Below are 15,336 nucleotides of genomic sequence, written 5' to 3' on the forward strand. Positions count from 1 at the left end.
TACCAGCAACTGTTCTTTTTCCCTGTGGTGTCTCTGCTTTGGGATTCAATCCCAGTGAATGTCCAGAGAGGAAGGATCTCCACGAGGTCCTCTGGCAGCCCTTTCTTCAAGTTGGTATGTCTGGAAAGACATGCAAAACTTGATGAAGAGGATTTTTGTGTAGCTTCCTAAGAGTGTTGTTAGGCCATTCCGTATGAGATTCTGCCTGTGTTTTAAGACCAGTTATAGATATTACATAGCCAGGAAAAGCTTGGGTATTGGCCAAGCTCTGAGGAAATCTGGGATTTTTTTTTTTTCCTTTAAAAACAATGACTGAATACAAGTCTATACAGTGAATTTAAACGATTATGCAAAGTGCTTTATTTTCAGTAAAACTCCATTGTCTTTGATCTTTTGTAGTCTGTATCACTGTCTGTATCCTTTTCTGAAAGTGTAATGCAGTTTTTAAAGATCCAATAGACATGAAATGGAAAATCAAAATAGCAAGAGCAAGCAGATAAATGAAAAGTCTGCAGCATCAGTAACTCAATGAGCAGGTAGAAATATAGAACAGATTGTCTGCAGAAAAACCTCCAGAGATGTCAAAACCTGAAAAGTTTGCTTAGCAATTAAAAGTTTGTCGTGAGGACTTCTTAATCATATAGCTGGTAGTTTTACATCACTAGTGGTTTTTTCCAGTATTTTGTGCAAAGTGAATCTACTGGACTCAGAGAAGGAACTTGAGGCAAAGTCTCAAGCCTTTGTATTTTAAAGACATTTTTCTCTTTATGGCAGCCTTCCTACATATTTTAAATCTTCCATGTAAAATGAAACAAGATTATTGACAGCTACTGTTTAATTAAAGGTTCTCATAATCCTTAGCTATACTGATAGTGCAGCTCATGCACTATATAACAGTCCTAACAGTAAGAGATGTTATAGCTTGTTTTTTCTGTTGTGTAACACTTTTGCAGTAGACTATGAGGTTGAATATTCTGTAAACAACCAATTCCAAGCATAAAGATTTACTGGATATCTGAAACCACTTTGCCAGCAGAAGAACCCTTAGAGATCCTGGGTTACGATGAGCAGGATAACAAGGTCTCTACTGCTACTGCCCAATTTGTAGAACTAGGTGTGCATTTTGTGCATTTGATTTGAGTGATCACAAAATGTTCATGTCCAAAGTGTTTTGTGTATCTCCTACCTCCCCAATTAGCATGGTCAAAATTTCTTCACCCTTCTGAAAGTACATATAAGATTTGTCTACGAATTATAGTCGCACAAATATAAAGCTGCTTTGAAAGTTTTTCCCCTTAGATTGGGAGATATTTCTTCCTGAGATCTGTGGACAAGCCAATAACATAAAGATGTTTGAATTCTATGTTCCAAAATGGATACTTATAATTGTGTTTTTTTCTTTTTTTCCCCCTAGTGGAATTTGATGACTGCAAGGGGAATAACAAATTGAACTTCGAAGTTTCTAACCCAGACTTTAAGGTGGAACACGATGGGTCTTTAGTTGCGCTAAAGAATATATCAGAAGCCGGCAGAGCCTTATTTGTCCATGCGCGGTCTGAGCATGCTGAGGATATGGCAGAAATTTTGATTGTTGGAGCAAATGAAAAACATGGTGCATTAAAGGTAAGATAAATACAAAGGACTAGAAGAAAGTGACAAGGAAATGCTGCTAGATATTTACGTGTGTCATCTAGGACTGTAAGCAGTTTTACTCTGTTAGCAGAGAGATCAAAATCAGTCTTCAATCCAGATATTGTTGTAACTTTTTAGCAATTAGTTTAACTTAAAACACAAATTTTCCAGGTTTTGAAAGATATGTTACATCTTCAGGTGTAAATGCTGAACATTCAGAAAGAACAGATTCAAATGAAAGAGCCCAAGTGTCAAGATTGGCTCGTTCTTCTGGTGTGCATTAGGCTGGATAACCACAGTTTAGCTGTAACTGAAACTGGAAAATCATAGTCTAAATGTGTAATTTAGAATTTACAGAACCTTCATGTTTGCTCCAAGTCTAAGAACGCGGGGATGAATTCTATACTGTGGAATTTAAATTTTCATGTAGGTCTGCTTATCTGATGTTATGTGTTAAACTATATAAACATCTGCACACAAATAGCAACACATATTTACTAGTGATTTCTCTTCCACTCTGTCCACTGAATGCTGTGTCCTTTCTTTTCCACTTCTGAATTTCACTGTAATACTTCACACCAGTGAAAGCAACAAAAGGAAATGTAAGATAGCTTTCACTTCTGCGTCATGGCATTTAGGAGAGAAGTAAGCAAGACAGTGACTTGCTAGACAATTAACCCTGTTACCTTTACAGACCTATAATTTCAAGGAAGTATAAAGAAGCCATGATAAAAATGACTGATCTATTGTCTTTTGGCATTTAAACTTTCAGCTGCCAGCATTCTCTTTGTATTTCCAACAATAGTTTAGCGTAACTTAAGTCTTCAATTAAAAATAAAAAAAATAGCTTTAGGGAAAAGGTTGAACAAACTTCCAAAAATCTGTGGCTGAGGAAAGGTTTTGATCTGCACTTTAAGCAACACGTGATGTGCATACAGATTTTCAGCAGGAGAGAAAGTACCAGAATATGTAACTGCAGAGAGCTGATCAGAACACTTAAATGGAATTCTATTTTATTTAAATATGCCATTTCTTCAGAAAGTTCAATTTTAACAAGGTTATACTTGAGTCTCTTACATGGTGGAGCTGTGGATTTAGGACCATGCACTGTCAAATACAGAGTAAGAAAACTACACTTGGGCACTTGACTGTCCTGTATCTCAAACTAGCCAAGCGTGCTCCTTCTGGTGCATTCACAAGAATGTCAAAACAATATTGTTTTCACCCCAGGTTTTGAAATCTTAGGAGCAGTTTCAAAATGGGGATGCTCATACTCCAGTTAGAAGTTACTGAAACCACAGAGGAGCTGGAGATGTCTCTGACAGGAGGTCTAGAGTTAAACTTCAGGGGATTGGTTTATGTGTGAAGATCTGACTCTCTAAGAATCATATTCTGAAGTTTTATTCTGGTTTTCTTAGAGAAGCAGCCCTTCAGTGTCTTTGAGGGGAGATATTCTATGGAAGTTCCAGTCTAGGAGAAATATTCTCATGAGTAGGAATTAACAAATGTGTATTTGCACTGACTATGATGTAGCTTTGTCAGTGACCTTTTCTCTTTATGTCCTATTGGGATTCTGGGTAGTATCCCCTCAAAATGTTCCAGCAATATTAATTAATGCCTGGTGTTGAAATCTGTCACCAGAATACATTCAAAAGCTAAGTTTAATTTGGCTCCACTCCTGGATTCTGTTCCCACCACTTTGTGTTGCTTCAGAGAGAAAAAAGCCAGTCTAAATCTGGCATGTTCTGCCACTTGCCAGTCTTCCCTCATAGGTGACTCCTCAAAGCACTATCACAGCATCATCTCTACCAGCATTCATCATTTCTTTATGGATTTTGGTATTCAGTCCTAACTAGAAGATTACCCTTTTAGTATGGTGATCCTTGGTGTCTGCAGTGCCATTGGGAGTTGCATGATGCATTAATGTGTTCTGGGAAATCCATCTAGGGAGGATCATCCCCTTCAAGGGAATATAAAGGTCTTTGGGGCTGGCTGCCCTACTCTGGCCTCAGCCAGCACTATATGGCTATTAAATCAATGGTTTTTACCAACAGTTTCAGTTATTGTTTGTCTATGTTAAACACAACAAAGTAAGTCTTGCATTTCTGTTTGCCATATTTGAGAAGGATATAAAGATTACAGCATCCTATCTGAAGTGATTTTATGATAAATTTGAACTTAATCCCGTACTTTTACAGTCTGAATGTGTCAGCATGGAAACAGCAGAACTGCTCCATCTGTTTATGCAAGGAGTCTTGGCTGAGAAATGCTCAGATGGAGCCTTAGTAATTCAGCATAATTCTGTAGGGTTAGGATGAGCCCATGCTAGAGCACTGCTTAGCATTCAGTACGTAGAGAGCAGTACCTTGTTTAATTAGGGAATAAGTAGTTCTTAAGTATTTCCCCACTGCCAGAAACTGATGTTTCTTTTCTGAAAGCATGTAACCTACATCTGTGAAATCCCATTGTTAATGCTTCTAATTGCAGATTCCCAACATGTTTGGAAATGACTGACAACAATGATCTCTAACGTGCTGACTGGCAGTCTGAGCCTAGGAAGAGACAGCATAATTCCTAAAACTTTGTGATTGCTACCAACCATACTTTAGATGAATATTGAAAATATTTAGAGGCACAATCTGGAACATGCAGAAAAACTTTTGGTAGTCTAGTGGTGGAGGGATGTGGGAATATTCCAGCTGGCCTCACTGATCAGTCCTGCATAATTAACTTAAACTAATTCATGGCCATAGTACAGTCAGTGGCTGTTAGAATACCATTTACTGTTTAACTCTACTTTTTGAGTCCAAAGGGCATGTTTTCTTGCTCTTCTGTGAGAGGCATATTAGATCTGCAGAGCCTGCAGCTTTCTATAGAAGGGTGGCCATGACTACAATATGAGAAGATAGATGATTCCTCAACATCATCAGCCAGCTTGGCTATTGCTCTCTGATCACAGAATCTTTTGCAGGGTCTAGTGACAGAAGACCAGATACAGCACTGCTGCTTTTCCAGATGTCTGGATGTTTCTGCTAAATACCCTGAAACCCATGAATTACTGTACCTACAGATATGCATACATGCTATTGAGAGCAAAAGTCTGTACTGCAGATAACAGATTGCGTTCTACAACCTGCTGTTAGTGTCCCTTTCCTCCAATGTTTTTGGCTAGATATATTGGTTTCTCTCCATTTTGTCAGAAGGGAGTATTCACAAAAAAGCTACTCTCATTTTTGAGAGGCATGTGGAGTATAAGTGCACAGAAGAGTTGCCATGGGCCTATGGAAGGTGTAACATTAGAGTGTGTCATCTTTTTATAGTTATGCCTGTGTGTACACACTCGTGCCCTCAGGCAATCAGAGTGCTCAGTAGAAGAAATGAAGTTCACTTGCATTCACGGTGAGGTAGTACTGGTGAGGCATGCACATCTGTGCTTGGGTTCTGCTTTGCCCGGTGTTTGCTTAATACCCTTTCACACAGTCAGGACTTGAGTGCTTGGTGATTTTAAAAAAAAAAAAGACATGGAAATGTTTTGATTCACCCAGGATTCCCAAAATGAACTTTGGGTTTATTCTGAATAATTCATACAATCACTAAGGTTCAGATCCCTCATGGAAAAATAAATCACTCGCAAACCTTAGTTGGGAACAAATTGACCGAGCTGATGAGTGGCAACAATTTTTTTTAACTTGTGTCTTACCCAATGCCTTGGTACTTGCTTTGTTTTATGGAAATAGGACAACTGAAAGTTGGAAATTTCATCACATCTGAGCATTTGAGCAGACATTAGTGGATTTATTTATTTATTTATAGCATCTGGTTTTGTGGAAGACTGAAAGTATAGCCAGTCTTTTGTAGAGTCTAACAACAGATTGTGAGTTGCAAAAGGCAGCAAGCTGGGAATTGAACTGTGTCCTCCAAGGCTAAATAAAATGGTTGTCTGCTAGTCCTTCTTCCTTTCTGTAACCTAATGCTGGGTTTAAAGATTATACCCTTAGTACACTGGGAGCTAAAAGAAAACCTTGGGAAACAATCTTTCTCCGACGTTTTTTGTGTGTTGGCAAAATGCAGCTTACTTTTTTTTCTTTTCCTCCCACAGCAAAGGGGGTTTAGAACTTTTATTTGTTACAGCATCACAGACACAGGGTGAGGGGTGTGGGGGGAGGAGTGAGATATCAAGCGTCTGGCACTGAAGCAGATAAGAGGGCAGGCAGATACTCAGAAGTTCCAGGCTGGTAGTAACTTCACTGTATGGTGCTCAGCAGTCTTCCATACAGAAGGATGAAATGATTAAATAGAAACTGTCAAACCCTCAGGACACTTTTCAGGCACTAGATGGAAAAGGAACAGGAGAAAGAGAAGAGATAAGAGGGAGGAGCGTACCCTGAGACAGCCTGTTGTAGACAAAGTTTAAAATAATCTCCAGCAGTAGCTCAGATTGAAGGAAATGAAGTTGCTCTAGGCCTGCTACTCTGTCCAGTCCACTTTGTAACTGCTAGGGGCTAGTCAGATATGCTGCTTCGACTTTTCCCTTTGTCAAGCCATTGCTTTTCCCAACATCAGTACGCTGCTGTGTTTATTATAGCAGGGACAGGAGAGGCAGCCTGGCTGAAAACTTCCCCAGCCGCCTGGCAGACCTGAATTCTATTTCCTACTAAGTCACTGCCTGGATGTATGTGTTTGTGCAAGTTGTTTTACGCCTGTGCCTCTTTCCTAAAGTATCGAACAAAATAATGAAACTAAACTCCTTGGATTTAAATATTAGCGTTTCTTGTTTGTGTCTTACTCTCTGCTTTATCCCTGCAGGATAGAGATTGCAAATTTTATTGATATGAGTTAAAAAGTGCCTAGAGCCTTAAATCCTACATGTATGGCTTTCTGCCCTAAAACACAAGGTAAAGGATCAATAAACTTATTATGAATCAGGGTTCTTTCACAGAAAAAATATTCATGCTTTCTGCCTTAGAGCAGAAGATAAAGGATCAATAATCTTATTATGAATCAGGATTCTCTCTCAGAAAAAATATTCACGCAAGGAAGTGAATAGTTGAGTTTAGTCATCTGGCAGTTCAATAATTTATTTGGAAAATAAGATCAAGAATCAGCCTCTCTGATATAGCAAGCAATTGTTCCCATTAACATATATTAGCATTTTTTCAGTTTAGAATAGAGTTCCAAATAGGCTGAAAATGACTGTGCAGAAGTATGAAGATGGACTGTCATATGAGATATTGACAAACAGGCGAGAAATGTTTCATATTATTAGATTTTGCATATAGCAGTTGCTGCAGAAAGTAATGCACTGCGCAAATAAAATACCATGTTTTACATTTAATTTTAAGGCACAAAATAGACTAAGTCGCAGGGGTACACCAATATCTATGATATACTTATGAGTTATACTGATCAAAACAGTGGAATACCATTTCTTTAGGTATTTTGCCTTTGGATATGAAGGTGTCCTTCAGGCATATAAAGATGGGTTTTCTTAAAGAACAAACAAAAGAAAATTCATCTTCTCACTTTTGCATTCAGTTTGGCAGAAAGCTTAACATAATGTTCTCCAACTACCTGTTAAATGATTAACTTGTCATTACTTTTTTACTTTGTTATCACACTGCAAACACCTATTGACTTGGAATTCATGCATAAAAAGCTGAGGTATAAGTGATTTTAGAATTTAATACCTGCGTGTTGATGGTATTTCAGTAAACGACTTTTCCCTGCTTTAATGGCAAGTGAAAGGATGCAATTTTTTTTTTAAAGTCTGCAGTGCTACGTTGCAGGTTTCACAGAATACATCTTAATTAATGTCCATGAAAGCAAGAACTTGTTCTCATCAATGGGTCATTCTGTAGTATTATTAGCTGCCTTTTGCCTATATTTTTATAAAAATCCTCTATGTAGATCACTTACTCTTTGTTGTTTCCTCAACAGTTCCTTTTGTATAAGAAATCTCCTTAACCACGGAAATAAGCTATTTTCCATAGAAATTCCAGTCACCTACTTTCCCTTTTTATCCTTCAGCCTGATCCAGAACCTGCTGAAATAATCAGATTCCATCAGACTTTAGATCAAACCCTCGAAGTAGGAGTTTTGTCTGACAGTGCCGTACAGACGTGACTCTCGTACCTCTTTGGGCTGTTTCTGAGTGACCCTGCAAGTCCCCTGGCGGTGCACAGCGGTTATGATTTTTCATATACAGCCACGTTCCCAGTTTTACTCAGCTCTGCAGCAGAGCCTCACATCTATTGATAGGCTTGTGCTTTCCCTCAGGCCTGGACTGAATTTATACTTCCAACTTAACTCTGCAGATTCCCACCACCAAAGAAATGCAGGCTTCATATACACTGGCTTTGGAGTTTGCTCTGACAAAGATCCATTTATCTGAGATTTATTATGGTGCCAAGAGATGTGGCAGTTGCCATAGCAACAATTACATATGGTGTTGAATACCAGAGTAAATACTATGAAGAACACGAGCCACTGGTGGTTTTCATTAATTTAACGTTCCTTTTTTGGGCACAGTGTGCCTTGTAAGTTTATTCACTGTATGTATAAACGCTTAGATCAAACATGTGGCCTAGCTTTCCTTCTATTTCCCTCAGTGTGCAACTTCAGCATGTAAATGAGAAATACTTGGTTATTTAAGGAGAGAAAAATGGTCTTATAGACTGGAAACATGAATAATTGACTGTGAAACAAGAAGGTGTTAGCTTCTGTGAATGTTCAGTGCTTTTCTCTGAGTAATCTACATTCAGATTTTATGTGAACTAGGGATGTTTTTATCTAGGAAAAGGGACTTTGTGCTTTTCAGTAGCAAGCAGAGCTAAAACAAGAATAGAGTATGTTTAACAGTGATTCAAAGGTGAAATGAGATGATTTTTGAAACAAATGCAGACCTTGTTAATTATTCCAAATTATTAGCAGACTAATGAAAAATGACAGGCAAAAATATTCTAAATGAATGCATTTTATTAAAAACAGCTGAAATCATAATTCTTTTCAGCCCTGAACTGCATTTAGATTTCTCAGTTAGCTCTCCCTGCAGTAACAGGTATCATCCACGGGACATTTTCACTATTGTTTGGTGTGCTTCTGGTGTAAACATAAGGTTTTTGTGGAAGCTCAGAACAAAATGCAGTTCTGGAATGCAACCATTTTTATTTTATTTTATTTTAAACCACACTTTGGTCTTATCCTTCATCCATAAGACTTAATGGCGAAGCTCCCATAAATCTCAGTGAGAGGCATTATTCAAAGATTGCTGAAGTCTTTTATCTGAACTAAAATTCACTCTGGCACAGAGTGCCAAGAAAATACCTATTTACTTCTTACCCCTAAAATATTTTTACGAGTTTTTTGAATGGTAGATGAGTTGTGTGAAGACGTTTTGAATTGAATTAGCTTCTTTTTATGATCTAGGATGCTGTCCTTTATCCATTAAAAAAACAAATCCACTAAATTTTGTGGAAGAGTGCTAAACCATCATGCATTGCCATATAATTTTTTTCCAAGTTTTTATTGTTCTGAGTCCAGCCTGAAAGTATTCTAATGATGTAGAGAAAACTATGCCAATCCTATGCATTAGTCTCTTGAGACTGATGGACTTGTGTGGAAATTTGTGCCAGAGGTGTGGGGAACATTTAAAGGACCAATTTGGAAAAGGTTTAAATTTAAAATTCATTGTAGTAAATGAGGATATAAGTAGGAATGCAACAGGCTAAGCATGATTTAGTAGAATATTAAGCAAGATCATAAAGGATAAGCAGATGTCTCTTAGGTTATGTGATATATTTGATTTATAAAGTGTCTTTCATCCTGTAAGATCCTTAAAGAGTAACTATTAAGTACACAGAAAGAGTGTGTGTGCATGTCTGTATACATACAACTGTAAAAAGAGGTATTTGCATAGATGTCTATTGCTGATACTTATTTCATAATACTTTTTCACATCAAGATAGGTACAGAGTCACTTTTAAATAAGGGATTTGGGAAAAGGACATGGTGATTTCTATATGATATTAAAAATGCCATGACATCCCTAATACCCTCAAATCCATAATGAACAAGAGGTGTTACAGAAACCAGAAGAACCTGTGAGGCTTCTGATACAGAAGAAAAATTGTCCATTTCTTCCATGGTTGTTTTCTCATCCAGCATGCAGGAATGATGCAGTCAAGGTATGACAACTATCCCAGTTTCACCAGTGATACCTCAGATTTGTTAAGGAACAGAGACAAGCCCAAGAGGAAATCAAACTAAGTTGTGCTCAAAATTAAAATCAAGATTCTTTTTTTTGTGAAGAGACACAAAATACTGCTGGTGTTTTCCCACAATAAGCTTTTCTATCAACTTCCAGAAACAGGGTGGATTTTGAGTGAGCCATGAGAGAAATTATTCACACAAAAAGTTGATTACCTGAGTAAGAGTCTAGTAATTTCTCTCCATCAGAGACAATAATGATCCCTAATGATTGCCCCAATAGTTCCATGCTGGTTTTCACAAACCTGAAGGAATTTTTATTATGGTTATTATAGTAACATATATCTCAGCACACATCTTAAGCATGTAATGAAGCATCACAGGATAAAAATCTACATTTGTCCTCCTCCAAGAATTGATTCTACCACTGCAAGGACAGATGGCTCCTTCTGGACCTAAAATTCCTTATTTCTTGATCATCACAATTCTGATGCTTTTAAGAGTATTCCTTTGCATCTTATTTTACAGCTAGTTTTCTTAAGTACCTACAATAACTTGGCAAGTTGAAGAAATATTCAGCACAAGGATGACAGTTAAAGCTTAATATAATTTGGAATCTCCATAATAAACAACTCTGCTAATGTTTACAGTCATCTTGGAGTTATTAATCATCCAGCTCCTCACTTCTTATTTTACCACCAAATCAAAGTGAATAATCTTTGCATTAAGAAGTCGATCTATCTTAGAAAAAATAATTTTACTAGTTGTTTATATCTCCCCTGCTTATTGAGAAGACACCTAGGGATAGGGATTACACAGGAAGAGAGTGGAGGGGCAGCAGGTCGATTTGAAGTGGCCAATAGTCCTGCTATGTACAGTAACTGGCTGCTGCTAATACTTTTGATACCACTAAAATTCCTCAGTGTCCTTCATTGCTATGGAAAAGAAAGATTCTTGGTTAAGGTAACTGGCAAACAGATATACTAGTAGGAAAGGAGAGACTGAATTTTGCCTCTAGTTCTTAACGACCTCACTATGACTGTAGTTTGCATAGCAGTAAACAAGAAATTTCCTGGTGAGTAGGAATAGATTTGTTAAAATATTTTTAGTAATTGTTCTGGTAACTGGTTTGATTCAAGTTCTAGCAACATAAAGTAATTTAGCAAATGTTCAAACTACTTTAATTTACCTACAAGTCAGCAAACACCTTTGTGGCTGGTGGTGTTCAATACTTGTTGAACCATTCGGCATACTTTGAACTCGGCAGGAAATTATCTTGAAACCATTTTTGTCTTTTTTTTTTTCTATCTCTAGAATTACTTTGTGGTTTTGAGAGAAATGAATCATGGATTTTAATATAAGGAATAGACTATAATATTTTTAAAATGAAAGCTGGATCTAGCTCTTGGTGTACTGGCCTTCTTGTGGACTAAATTGTACGATCTTAGTACAACACTGTAGCTTCTACTGCTTAAGAGGGTCCTTTTTTGCATCATCAATCAGAAATGGGTTAAATGCTTAACTTTATTTAAGTTCATTTGTCTCTATAATGATATGAATCACGCTGGAGAACTACTGAATATTTTATGTGGCCAAGTACCCTGTTCTATGCTTAATCTCAAGGCAGTGTCGATGAGCTGCTGTGTGGGGGGTTGTTTTTTTTTTTTAAATGGTCTCTGTCCAACATGTTATGACATGGCCTGTGTATTCACAAATGGAAATTTGGAGTCGTCTGTGTGTGTGTGTGAACTTTGTCTTCAGATTACTCATATCTTGTATAAGTGTCCAAATGCTGAGACTTTCTGGAGCTTTAAGGACTTTGCTAATAAGAAACAAGAGTTAAGTATTTTCATATCCTCCTGATGTTTACCCAATGTCTTTTCAGAGTTACTAGAATAAGCATGCAAAATATATCCATCCAATGAAGATTTATACACCTTGCAGACTTAATGACGATAATCTGCAAGCCATTAAAAAATAAAAAACCCATCCAATTTCTTTTTTAATTCTTCTAGATCCCATTTGATGCTGTATGTTAACATGTTGAATATTTATGGGATTTTTTTTTTTTTTTTTTGCTCTTTGATGTCTTTTTTTTTTTTTTTTTACAGTATTGAACAGTGTTGTGCTGTATAAAGATTTGTCCTCTAATCACCTGGAAGAAAGGTGACAGTACAAGTTTTTTAAAATCTGCAAGACTGTACCAAACTCTAATTCTGAGATATTGACAGAAATTTTTTGTGTAGGACTTTCAAGGGTATGATCCTGTGAAGCACTGGACTATCCGAGGAGATGCTGAAGACTTTATACATGCACTGACATTAGTATCACCTGACTTTTTTGACCTCCCCAAAAAAGAAATGCTAGTAAGAAATCTGTTCATGTTTGCATTATTAATAGTTTAAAAGGCCGCATCAAAATGCAGAGGGTTTCCTTCAAGCACAGCAGTGTGGTGATAAAATAGCATGTCAGCCCCTATGAAATAGGGCACTTGAGTGCTCTCATGAGGCACATAATTTTGATTTGGGTATTGTTGAACGCACTAACAAAAATATCAGTAAATTCAAAATTCCTGAATGGCTGACAAATACTACACTTTGCAGTTTCTTCTCTGCACAGGAAGAATATTCTCATACCTATGACTTTTTCTTGTCCCTGAAGAAGAAATAAAAAGTCAGCCACTTCTGTTTGATAGGGAATTCATGACTGCTGAAAGATTGTGTTGGTAGACAAAGGCCCTGGCGGGACCAGGTGTACTCAGTCATTGTGCTCCAGTGTGGCAGCATCTGGCAACAAGAATATTCAGACTAGAGCTTCGGTTCTTATTGCTGTTCTTGCTGCAAACTATAAACTCATGCCTTAGATTAAGATGATTATTACACTAATATTCTGTATTTGATTTAGCATGCGTTAATCCTACCAGCCCTTTACAGCAGAATTGCCTCCTAGAAACAAAAACACTTACAATGAATTCCTGATTTAGGAAATGGGGATTTCATTATTTGATTTGGTACTGGCTCAGTCAACAGGCATCAGTTATAGGCTCATTCGCTTACTGTCATTAGTTTAAATGACATTAAAAATGTCATTTAATGTCATTAATGGAGGGTCATTAAAAATGGACCCTCCATACTGAGAGCTTTATTGGAACTGTTCACATGTATTTAATTTCCAGATATGTCCGTAGAAATATTACTAATATACTAGAGTGGGATATCCTGCAAGAGAGACTTTAAAACGTGTTCTTTTCAAAGCATACATTGTAGTTTTGTGTTGAGAAACATAATTTAGGAATATGTATAGGTTGGGTGTTTTAAGAAAAACCAGGAACAATATGTGACAATTTTTCAACAAAGTCATGTTCCTGCTGATTAGTTAAAATAATAATCTTAAAATTGATACAATTGGTTGTTCTATCCACTCTGTTTCAATAATGCCTGCAACTTGATACCCAGAAATTTTTTTTTGCCCCTCTCTTGGTTTTCAACAGAGGTGAATTGTTTCAGTAGCAGGTCAAGGGAAAAATTGTCAACTCTTCTGTGTGATCAGCTTAATATGATGTGAAGTTCTACCCATCTCCTGTCCTTTCTGGTTTTTCTATTGCCATGCAAATTAGCGAAGGGGGATTTAGGATTTCTATCATCTATGTCAAAAGAACTATGGACAGTTCAAACTGTGTCCTTATCATTTATGTAGCTGTGCAGGGCGGGTTAAGTAACTTTCTGACTTTACCTACAGACAATTTTATTTTCTCTGTGCCCACTGTATTGTGTTGTCCTTATGTGCTTCACACTCCTCCACCCACTCCCAGCAACCATCCTTTTGAAGTTGATATGGTCATTAAAGTCAGAAAAGTCTGTTGCACTTCGTATTGACCCTCAAATCAGGAATTAAGGTGGTGCTAAGGGGAGGGGATGTAAAACTCCAGTTTAAAGACTAAAAGTCAAAGTTGGGGAAGATTTGACTCTGAATTTGGTTCACATCTATAACACTCAAACTCATTGGTGACAAAGTTACATGTATATGTGAAGTAAAGCTTGAAGCTTCAAGTTACAGGGTTGATTTTAGGCGTGATTATTCACAAAACCATGTAATTAATCTGTCATAGGAAAACATAGAAAGCAGTACACCAAATGCAATCTCTGTTAAGCCAGCAGGAGTTGTTCCGTTGACTTTAATGAGCTTTGAATCTACTCATAAATCTGCTATGAAGAGTGTCTAAATCAAAATTTATTAGAGGGTGACCTTGATGTTCGTTGTTAGTGCTTCCATGTTGTTAACTGCCAGGAAAACTGAATGTGTTAGTGGACTGTCATATGGTATAGTCCTTTCTATTGGATACTATTGGCATCAAGTTGATATATATAATATTAATTGTGCATAATGTTAGTGGGCAGTGACAGTATACCAGTTATATTTTGTGTCTATGAAACAGGAAAAAATAATCTTCAGTTATTTTAAATGTCATTTGTGCCTTCAGCTGGATCCCTGCAATATCAATGCTTTTTTAATCACGTAGCTCTTTAGAGGATCTCAGAAGTTTCACACTTATTCAGTGGCTTTTAATCCCAGATTTTGTGTATCGGCTATAATTACTTTAAAATGATATCTCAGATTTGTAAATACCATAAGGCAGATTCTGTTCAGTCCTATGATGTTTAATAAATTTAACATCTGCCAGAAAAGTTCAATCATCTGTATTGCAAATGGAAATGTTTCTTGCTTTAACATGTCATATTTAAATCAATTAAAGAAAAAATATGGGAACTATATTAAGAGTATAAAAGGGAAAGAGTTCTTTTAATATCTGTCTACTAAACAGAAACATAGCTGGTTTACTTGAGGGACATACTGTATCTTCTAGTGGTACAAAAATACAGGATAATTAGAGGGTTGAGAGGGGAGAAATTATTTTGGTTTTGTTTAATGGCTTTCCCAATTCCTTGTCACTGCTGGTAATTATTGTGTCTTTTCTTTTAGTTGGCACTCAGTGCATTAGGCTGTATTTAGGATCATTTTATTAATTGAAAATATGTTCCAGACAATTGTGAATTAGATAAGTGACTTGATTAAAACTCAGTATTTAAAACTATAAAATGAGAAAATAAGGTGACAGAAATTAATCCTGACTCTAGACAATAGGAAGATAGGACTCTGGTTTCCAGTGTAAGGGTATGTGTTTAGGAGAATGAAGGGAAAGAGCAAAAACATTTTGCATTTGCTTTATTTCTCCTTCATTTTACTGTAGTAATATACAAGCACTGACAAAGATTGTGGCTTTTGAGACCTTGTTCATATATGTAGTAAAAGATAGCATCTGCCCAAAGAGCTTCCAGACAAAACAGAGATTGGACAAAAGGAAAAAGTGTTATAATATTGACAATCTTAAATTTTATACCTCTCTGCCTCAGATTTCTGTGTATAAAATGAATATACTCTGAGTATATTAAGGTATTCAGATGAGGGGGCACGTGCAGTGGCTTCTTGGAGGACTTGATG

The 15,336-nt window shown here is 36.8% G+C and overlaps 1 protein-coding gene across 2 annotated transcripts in view; it reads left to right on the forward strand.

Moving 5' to 3' along the window:
* CDH13 (cadherin 13) overlaps positions 1-15,336 on the forward strand; it is a 484,188-nt gene that overhangs the window by 168,794 nt on the left and 300,058 nt on the right. For both annotated transcript variants that reach the window (XM_068411196.1, XM_068411195.1), the window contains exon 3: positions 1,415-1,623. In XM_068411196.1, the coding sequence (XP_068267297.1) occupies positions 1,415-1,623 (209 nt within the window). The remainder of the gene's footprint in view (positions 1-1,414; positions 1,624-15,336) is intronic.

Source organism: Nyctibius grandis, chromosome 12 (genome assembly GCF_013368605.1).
Source record: "Nyctibius grandis isolate bNycGra1 chromosome 12, bNycGra1.pri, whole genome shotgun sequence".
NCBI classification, from domain to species: domain Eukaryota; kingdom Metazoa; phylum Chordata; class Aves; order Nyctibiiformes; family Nyctibiidae; genus Nyctibius; species Nyctibius grandis.